General features: G+C 35.3%; 1 protein-coding gene across 1 annotated transcript; it reads right to left on the bottom strand.

Annotated features, from left to right (window-relative positions):
* Window positions 1-2080: 2080 nt before the first annotated feature.
* Window positions 2081-4949, bottom strand: LOC113772379 (glucan endo-1,3-beta-glucosidase 12-like). The gene is made up of 3 exons (XM_027316973.1): window positions 4716-4949; window positions 3154-4467; window positions 2081-2310 (listed from the first exon to the last, which is right to left on the bottom strand). The coding sequence occupies exons 1-3, from the start codon at window positions 4804-4806 to the stop codon at window positions 2276-2278; spliced, it is 1440 nt and encodes a 479-aa protein (XP_027172774.1). The 5' UTR covers window positions 4807-4949; the 3' UTR covers window positions 2081-2275.
* Between the last annotated feature and the right edge of the window lie 5504 nt (window positions 4950-10453).

The following is a 10453-nucleotide window of genomic DNA, read 5'->3' as shown; positions in this document are numbered from 1 at the left end:
CAAAAATTCTAAACTATCCTTTTTTATAAAACTAAAAAAGAAAAATACAATATACTAAATCAAATTTTTTTTTCATATTTGCACAAATCCACTATCCTGATGCTTAACAACTATCCAAATATAAACTTCAAATTATTATCAAATTCAAGTAGTCGTCCAAAAGATCCTAAATTGTAAATACAACATCAATACTTGTCATGCAAATTAAAAAAAAAAAACACACACACACAGAGGCAGGCATACTCTTCCCCCTTATTGACAACCAATTTTATACTCCAAAATTAAATCTCAATGCCTCAATGTCTTTCCAATCTAGTCTAAAACGACCATTATAATACTCCTATGTCCTTAAAATATTAATATCTAAGAAATAGAGAATAAGTTCTACCTCTATAACAAAATTATAACCAATAATTACTAAACCAACGAAAGAAATCCTTATACAAATTATTGACATTTTACAAAAAATTTTCTTGATAATAGACAAAATACGACAAATTCCACATCTTTCGTCATTCTTCTTATATCAATCATCAATTTTATTATTTATTTCTCTATCACCGTGAGTCTCGTCAATTTCCTTCTAGTTTGACATTTAATTTGCTTTTCTATTGATTTTACAATTTCATTTTGCTAATATCCATAAAACTGAAAATAATAAAAAGATAGCATAGCAATATAATATCTAGAAAAGAGAGGAGCGAAAATAGACATGAGTTAGAGAAATGCAACCGACCCTTCGTTTATCACAACTATTGCACTTGATCTTAGTTCGATTCCTTTAGATGCCCCACTAGTGTTTCGATAGGAGATTATTTGAAATATTATTTAGAATAATAACTGTAGTAGTTTGGATGATGTGATGTATATAAAATAAAAATATAATTAAAAAAATAAAAAAGTGTATTGAAAATTATGTTCATGATGTAAGCAAATAATTTAGAGCTAAATAATAACTATCTAAAGTCTAAACACACTAAATTGACTGTCTCGAAAAAGGGCGTGAACTTGTTTTCCACTTTTTCTTCTGGAAGCGAAATTTGGAAGAGTCAATCATGGCAAAAGAAAGAGTTCCTTTATTGCCTGCCTCCCCTCAAAATAGAAGTCTCGTGGGTAGAGGCGAATTGTTTGGAGGTTTATATATTTTTTTGGAGGTTTATATTTACTCCGCATTCCCAACATCGCCATTGGTTCCTTATATTTTTAGGCAATATTAAAGTTATTTATCATTTTTACCCTTTAAAAATTGATCATGACTTATTCCCACCAAAATTCCTATGAAAAAGTAAAAAGGAATAGAAGTGATATTTTCACATCAATGATACGTAAAAGACTAATGTACAACTCTCCCAATATATTATACTCATATAATATACATATAGTAAAAAGGTAATTTTAAAAATATTGAAGGAAGCAAAAATTCACAATTCAAACAGGGTCTTGGCTGTTACCATCTTGCAAGCCATTCTATGCAAGGACACCATTATCAAACCTTTTAAAAATAAATGCCCCACAAAAGTTCAGGAGAACGTTTTGGTTCTAGAACAGTTGATTTCAGCGAAAGTAACCTATTTGGATTGTCATTTTCTGTCAAAAAATTGCATCGTCTTTCGTAATCACATTGTCCTATTATCTTTTTCTCTCACATATATTAAAGATCACATTGTCCTATTATCTTTTTCTCTCACATATATTAAATCGCTATAGTAATTTTTTTTTATGAAAAATCATAGAAAATGCAATCCAAACGGGGAAGTTTCTGATTTCTAAAAAGTAGATGTGTTTTTTTTTTCTTTTCTTCCTTTTTCCCAATCCCAAAACTCTCATTGTAAAAATGATGCGTTTGCTCAAACTAATCAAGAAGGAATTGCACACAAACATCGTTCAAGTCTTTTTTGTTCGGCAAGAAAATCAAATTTTATTTTTAATTGACCTTTATAATTTGAATATTTTATCAGCATTTCGAGAGTGAAACTAAAGTTCATTTTTCTCGTCTTCAACCCCTTCCCTTTTTCCCCTCTCTTAGGGAAGAACAAGACCTACCAACACTACCACAAAAGAATTGCAGGAAGGAGGAAAGTGTAGGAAGTGGTAACTAGATAGATAGATTAGATGTGAATTATTATATAGACAAAGATGGTCCAAGATGGTACCACTATCTAACAACAATAATGACTCAATTAACTAATTACATTGGATACCAAAAAATATTACTACCATAAGAAAGACACCTACAACCGCTCAAGACACCTCTTTCTCCTCTGCTCTGCTAATATTAATATCCAGTGGGGAATTCACACTTCCCATACTCTGCAAACAAAAGCCCACAATTTCAAGGTTAGTAAGAATAATCAAAATGCAATTTTATAACCATTAGGGTACAAAATTCAACGTTGGGGGATTAAGAATTTACTACCATCAAGAAACAGTTAACAAAGATTCTCCAATGAATAATTTACGTGCCCTATGGGTCAATAACATATCAGTACATTCCCACTTGGATTGTCAAACTTTTGGAATTTTTGTAGAAAAGTGAAATAATAAAGATGGTTGAAAAATATATTAAAGTAAATATTTCTGCGAAAACTGAAAATCCAAACAAGGAAACGTCTGGCTAAAAATTAAGGACAAGATTCCCTAAATATATCTAAAAAATGAAAAACAAATAAAAAAATAAAACTCAACAAGTCACAAGAAGGTCAAAAGGTCCCCAACAAAGGTCTGAGTCTATCACATGCTGCCCATTTACTTGGCCCGCACAAACTTTCCTGACATTGGGGGACCAGCACTGTTTTTCACGCTGTCTAGATTAAGCACGTGCGCATGTTAGTAATGCACCAAAGCAATCTCTAACGTGCGCCACGATTTTCTGTAGAATTAATTAAGCAAATAAAAATACTAAACACTTTTAGTTATTAATCACTTAACATATTTCCTTTCAAAAATTCACTAATCACTTTTTAACTAGAAAAATAAAAAAATGTTGAAAAATAATTTTTTTTAAAAAAAGTAAAATGTTTATTCTAAATAATCACAAATTCAAACACACATAAGACCTAAATAATATAATTCTATTAACTTGATTATGAGAATTAAATTGCCAGGAAACAAATAAATAAATGAAATAAAGTAAAATGAGGTAGTAACACTTACTAGGTGGTATAGCTACAACGTATGCGGCTCCACCGAAATAGCAGGTACCAATAGCTCGGCCCTTCTTCTGATAGTAGCTATTGAAAGCGAAGGAAGCATGAGCCTCAAGCGTATTAGGATCGTAACACGTGGACCCAGGCTGGATCGGGCGGCAATCAGCCCCTCCCTCACCACAAGCGAAATCTAGAGCCACCTGCAGCTTCTCTTTCTCCTCATCCCCATTCGCGACGCACCAAGTTTGCCCTGAATAGCTGTGTGAATTACCGCTACTGCCCTTCGAGTTTCTCCTGCCACCCGTCACCGGAGTAGGGTTATCGTGGTAATTCTTCAATCCTTCGACGGTAAAAGGAATGTCGTAAACTTTGTCTTCGTTAGGGTAAAATAACCCGTAATTTCTCTCGGAAGTGGGGCCCACCTTTTTGTCCTCGTTGAAAAGGGCGAACAAATAGACGGTCAGATTTTCTTTGGGTCTCAAGGGGGTCCCAACTCCTGTCAGGATTCTCTTCACTAGATTTCCGTTATATGCAGCGGCGTTTTCGACGGAGGCTCCGATTTCATTCGGGTCTCCTTTCGAAGGCCAGCCTGTTTCAGTGACTACAATTGAAACGTCGTCGTACTTGATAGCCGACATTGCTGCAAAAACGGCGTCGATCTGGGCGTCAAAGAGACTAAAGTAACGGTTTCCGTTACGGGCGTCTACGACACCGGGGTTTTCTCGAAAGAGTGCGTAGTCTAAGGAGATGACGTCAGAGTTCGATTCGTAGGCGAAAAACGGGTATGCATTGACCATGAGGTATGACCCGGTTTGGCGGAGGAAATCCAGCATGGGTTTGAAAACGGGCTCGATCAAATCGGGTCGGAATGACCCCGCAGAAGATGGGTAGGAATTCTGGAGGGCGCTGAGGGCTATTGGGGAAGATACCTTGATGTCGTCATGGAAGTTGTACTTCTCAAGGGCGGAATGGATGTTTTTCATGGCGGGTACAAGGAACCGGGTCGTGTTTTGCGGGTCGACGAAGACTTCATTCCCGACGGCAATGGCTTCGATTTGGGTGGCGGGATGATAAGCAGCGACGTTTCGCTGGACCCAGGAGTAGGCGAAAGAAGGCCGTCTGGCGGCGGAGAAGAGAAGCTCATTTGGGAGGTCCACGGTCACTTTAACACCCGACCCGGCTAAGGCTTTGAGAACCGCCGGATCCGTGTCGTACACCTTGACCCGATCCAAACCCTGAGATTTTAGGAGCTCCGCTACTTTGCTTGCTGATGGGAGGTTATCTGCTATTCTCCCATAATTCACCCCTATTGAACCCCCATCTGCAAAATGAAAATGCATCAAAACATCAACATATATGCATAAAAACGCACACACCCATGTGGGTACGTGTGTGCAAAAATGGTGTTGTAGAGTGTGTGTGCGCGTGCGTGAGTGTATGGGATAGTTGCATGGGGCAATGAATAATAAAGGAAAAGGTGTGAAATGATGAGAGTTTTTTTTTTCCTTTTTGGGGACTAAAATAGCCATGAATGAGAAGAATGAGCAAAAAGAGATGGTGGGATTTTACCTGAATGAGAAAAGATTGAGAGGATGAGGAGGAGCAGGAGGGGGACGTTGAAATATTCCATCGTGCTCTGAAACTTGGGAGAACAGAGCATGAATGAGAGAGTAAAAGTTGCAATATGGGATGGATTATTTTGGCTGGGGTTTGGCAGCAGCTGGGCATGGGGTGACGGGGGGAAGTGAGAATGTGGAATGTGCACCGAGGAATGAATGTGGGCTGAGGGAATGGAGGAGAGAAGGGGAAGTGGTGTAGCAGGATTTATAGAAATAAGTGTAGTGCGTTTGTTTAGGATGGGGCTGTGTGCGGTCTGAATGATGATGATAGGACCCGGTCTGTTTAGGATCCGATAGCATCCTGTTTGCATCCAGTAGAATATTGATTTGGTAAATACTGATTATTTGAAAAAATAATCTGAAATAATATTATAACGCTTTTTGTAATGTAATAATATGTGACATAAAAAAATGATTAAAATTGTGTTTCTAATGCAAGTAGAACACTATTTGATAAACCATATAGACCTTTGAAGTCTGAGTAGGGTGAAATTCATGCAAAGTGTGTGTTTGGATAGATTAATGTTTAAAATATTATTTGAAATAATTATTATAATATTTTTTGTGATGTATATAAGATATAAAGTTGGTTGAAAATATAAAAAAGTGGATTAGAAAAAGTGTTTATGATGTAAACAAAATATTATTTGAAAAATTTTAACTATTCAAACATTCATACGGTATTATTTCAATACTGTAAATCTCTATGAAATTTGTCTTTTGCTGACTTCAAAATCTAATTTCGTTTTTAATTATAAATATCCTTGTGTCGTAGAGAAATTGTGAAAATTGTCAAGATAAATGGATATTTAGAGCATTGTATTTACATACATAAGCATTTTCATGTTGAAAATAGTATTTCAACTTCTGCGTTCTAATTTATGGTATCAATTTTTGACATTATCCAAAGTTTTTCGAAAAATTCAGTAATGATCTACATTGATGCTAAACAAAACAAAATAGATCAAAGATTAAAATTTACAATGTTAATCTTTATATGCTTTATATGGCCCTCAAGTCAGTTCTCCATTGTAAATAGATGTAAATCCAGAGGTGCACAAATTGAATATTGTTATTGAAATGTTTTCCCGTTTTGCAAGAAGGATAAATTAAATTTAAAAAAGATCCGAATACAGTATCAGTCCAATTCGGGTATAATGTGACGGTTTAGATCCGATTACACGGAGTGATTTGGTTCATGGAGCTGAGGGAATCGAGGCGTTAAGGAGTGCTGGGACCGACAATGTTGGTACACCTATATGACGAGAGGCCAAAAAAAAAGGAGAGAAAAGGGTAGAAATGGAAAGTATGGACCACTATAGAGTATAGAAGTGTAGACCAGAGAGCTGTTGTAAGATGAAAAGGAAAGGGTACACTCCTCCACGTGGCCCCGTTGTTAACGGGACCCACTCAATTCGACCGTTTTCTACAGCAGCATTACTAACTACTAAATAGTGTAAAGATACATCACTTTTTCATTGTCTGTGACTAGATCCATGATGATGATGCGGATTGTGCCCGATCTGAGCTCGGATTGAATTTTTTAAGGAACAGTTTTGTTTGATCGCATCACAATAAGAAAAAACGTTTTAGCCCGTTCTGGTAGTTAGTAGGCCGTTTTAATTACTGTTTTCTGGAGTTTTTATAAAAAAAAATATATTGTATTGATTGAATGCATGTGAAATAAAAAATAATTTAAAAATATGTTTATGAGAAATATAAAATTTTTTGAAAAAAATTGCAATCCAAACAAATTTTCATATTATGCTTAGAAGAATAATTGAAAATTTGACCTTTAAAGTTAGAACATTAAAAAATTTTCAAGATTCAATTTACTTTGTAAGGACATTGTGTGATCATAGTCAAATAAAAATTTCAATGACCATTAAAACATTTCCAAATTTTGAGAATCAAAACTAGGGTTGTACGCAAGTTGAATCGAATTCAAATAATATTGTATTAGAGCTCGATTTTTCTCAAAATGTCTATACTTGAGTTCAAAGTCGAGCTTTAACTTGTGAACTTTTTTGTGATGCTCGAGCTCAAAGTCCTACTCAAGTTCAAGTTCAGGTTTGATCGAGTTTCCATCCAAAAGACGGAAAGAAAAGAAGACGAGGAGGAGGATCTCAAATGACAAAATAGATAAAAGAAAACACTAAATAATGTTGTTTAGTGGGGGAGGAGAGTTAATAAAGTGATTACATATTCCATGAGGGTATTGTGAAGAAAATTTACACGCGCACAAAAAGACATATACGTAGCATGGTTGTTTTTAACATATCTAGTATATTGGGGAATGCAAAGTATTTCCAATTGAGTTTTAATTGCTGATGTGGTGCGCTACCATTGGCCAGATTTTGTAGTCCTCCAATTGATTTCAAATTGATGAGGTGTCGTCTTCTGATTCGTCAATTGGTAATAGTCCTCCCAATTGCATATGAAAATGGTGGCATTGTGAGTTTTGATTGGATGAGAGGTGGTAATCCTTTAATTGCATCTAGGATTGTGCTAAAATTTGGCCCATTTTTTTTGCCTAACAAATTACATTAACAAAAATTTGGGCTCTTTTTTTTGGTTGTCCACCAAATCGCATCTAATTACCAAATTTTTACAATTAATTGTTAATAAATAATCAATAATGTCATTTTTTTGTCATCCAACAAACCACATTTAATTAAAAATGTTTTGCAATTATTAACAAAAAATTGACTTCTTTTTTGTGGTTGCCCAAAAAACAACAATTATCAATTTTTTTCAAATGTTATAAAAAAATGTCCTCTTTTATTTTGGGTTGTTCAACAAATCATATTTAATTATAGAATTTTTGTAATTAATTGCTCATTAATCAATTAATAATTTCACTTTTTTTTATTACCAACAAATCACAATTAATTACCAACTTTTTAACACAATTTTTTGGTTTCCAAAAAAATCACAATTAATTAACAATTTTTTGTAACTAATTAGCACGTATGAACTAAATGTGAACGAATGTTGCCAAATAGTGGTCGTTTTGTGCTAATGTGTCGCGCTGTGATTGGAGGGATTGTCCTGCTCGTGTGAATTGGCAAATTTCTTCCCTGATGTAATTGCTCGTGTGAATTAATAACCCTTCAGCTTAACCATGTGCTCTGCAAGGGACCTTTCCTTTTTTTTTTTTAACCATAGATTTGATTATTTTTTCAGGGAAGAAACCCATTAGGCCATTACCCATAGGGGTAGATTGACTTACTGTCAGAGTTGGTGAGGGTTCAAAGCTTCACAGAACTGTCCTTTCCCCTCTGTTTGTCTCTCACCCTTCCTCTATTTGTTTCTTTAGAAAGCCCTCATTCTCTCTTCCTTTCCCCGAAATGGGCTCAATATTTTTGCTTGAAGGGTTGTTCTTTCCTCCCTTGCCTAAACTTCTCCAGCCTTTTTTTCTTTTTGTTCTCCGGTTTAGTTGTCTAACATCGTGGCTAGCTTCTTGTGCAAACTAATGTTGTTGTTGTTGTGGTTTTTTTTTGTAGGATAATAGGGTTGCACCATATCTTTCTCTCTCTGGTTGATCATCTTTAGCTCTAGATGCAAGGAAATTTGCAAAATCTGTCTCCAGATTATCAAGTTCTTTATTGCCTCTTAATCTTTATTTCCTTTCTATATTTCTTGGTTTTTTTCCCTAAAAATTTTCACCTAGTTATTATCTAAATTGCGCCTATGTTGTTCCTTATTTCTTTATCCATGCTTTCTCACAAGATAGAGGCAACTAAGAGAAGATCATCACCGGGAAACATTGCTTGCAATTTTGCTTCCTTGGGTTTCGTCCTTCTTCATCTGAAGTTTTCTCTATTTTATTTTTTCATTTTTTAAAGTTTTGTACTCTTTTGCAAGTAGTTTCTATGTTACTTATTTCGTTCTTTGGGTCTGTAGAGGCCCCTTTACAAACTTGTATGATATTTATTATAGATGGGAGAATTGCTTGGTAGAGAAACTAAAGGAAAAGATTGTTGAAAAACTCTGGCAAATGGAGTTTTCATGACTCATCTGATGGCACTATTTTTTTTTGTTCCATGCAGGGGTGCGTTCAACTATTGACTCATAAAGGACGATCCATATGGTAACCAATCCAAAGTCTCTATTTGTTGAGATCAAATTATTGTAAAATATAAGTGTATTTCAAAAGTTTTGTTCCACATCGGAAAATGAATAGGACAAAAGTTTTGTTTCATATCGAAAAATGAATAGGACCTCTCAAGATTTATAATGTATAAATAGGTGCTATTTCCCCTTGAAAAATCACGCCAATTCTTCTTCCCCTGACAGTTGATACCTTTCTATCAGCTTTCTTCCCAATTCTCCCCCTGATAGTAGATACCTTCCTATCAGCTTCCTTTTCTATTTCTTCTTCTTCTTACTCTGCTGGTGCTGGATTTATATTTCATTTGCTAGTTCTGATCCTTCCTGTTCATAATAGGAAGAAGGCTTGTTTAAATTTGGAAAAACATTTCAACCTCCTGAAATAGTTTCTTAGAATAGTGCTATAAAGCACGACTCAAGCTACATTATATTAATTTCAGTTAACATTGTTTTTGGCTGTTTTTCCAACAATCTAAGAAACTATGGCCTCCGACAATGTTAACACTTCACAACCTGCATCCACATCAGTTGCTGTTGTACTACCGTTGGCTAAACCTTTTTCAGACGTCTCCAAAATTGAAGATTTTGCCAATGAAAACTTCAAAAGATGGCAAGAACGTGTGCACTCTCTACTCGACATTCATGGAGTGACCTATGCACCGACAGAAGCACAACCAACTGCGACTACGGATGTCAAGACGCAAGAATCCTGGCAATATGCCAATAAGGTATGTTGGCATACTATTTTACAAACACTTTCAAATGAACTGTTTGACGTGTGTTGTAGCTACAAGGAAGTTAAGAAAATTTGGGAAGCCTTGATAACAAAATTTACCGCCCAAAAAGCTACCAAACAAAAATTCGTCATGGAAAAGTACAACCAATGGCAGATGACAGAAGACAAAGAAATGAAGGTACAAATCACGGAATATCAAATGCTACTCAAGGATCTCAAAAATGAAGACATAAATTTGCCTGAAAAATTCATTGCTAGCATGTTAATTGAAAAGCTGCCCGAATCATAGACTGACTACAAAAATAATCTAAAGTACAAGCAGAAAATTACACCATTGATGAGCTCGTGAAACACATTCTGATTCAAAATTCCAACAGGAAGGAGTTAAGGACTATCAAAACTAAGGAGATAGCTTTCAAAACTAACTTGGTTCAAAGCAACAATAAAAAGTACGCCAATAAATTCTAAAATTACAAGCCTAAAAATCCCAACTTTAAGAAAACGAAAGGCATTTGCTATGTTTGTGGAAAACCAGGACACCATGCTGCCGAATGCAGGCACAGAAAGAAAGGTGACAAAACAAATAGCAATCCTCCTAAGGTTAATTTAGTCGAAGGAGATGATATAATTGCTGCAGTCATCTCTCAAGTTAACATTGCAGCAAATGTGAAAGAGTGGGTAATAGACTCTGGGACTACTCGGCACATATGTGCAAATCGAGAAGCATTTTCCTCCTATACTCCAATAAGGGATAATGAAGAGGTGATCTACCTTGGAGACTCGCGAACTGCTAAAGTTCTGGGTAAAGGCAAAATTCTCCTGAAACTTACATCTGGAAA

Source organism: Coffea eugenioides, chromosome 5, assembly GCF_003713205.1.
Source record: "Coffea eugenioides isolate CCC68of chromosome 5, Ceug_1.0, whole genome shotgun sequence".
Lineage (NCBI taxonomy): Eukaryota > Viridiplantae > Streptophyta > Magnoliopsida > Gentianales > Rubiaceae > Coffea > Coffea eugenioides.
This window is presented reverse-complemented; position numbering and strand designations above follow the sequence as displayed.

Excerpts from the sequence above, each read along its gene's own strand:
- LOC113772379 (XM_027316973.1), bottom strand. The coding sequence starts at position 4,806 with ATGCTCTGTTCTCCCAAGTTTCAGAGCACGATGGAATATTTCAACGTC. Across the intron at positions 4,468-4,715 it reads CTCAATCTTTTCTCATTCAG|ATGGGGGTTCAATAGGGGTG; the intron begins GTAAAATCCCAC and ends TTCATTTTGCAG. Across the intron at positions 2,311-3,153 it reads CGTTGTAGCTATACCACCTA|AGTATGGGAAGTGTGAATTC; the intron begins GTAAGTGTTACT and ends TTTTGTTTGCAG.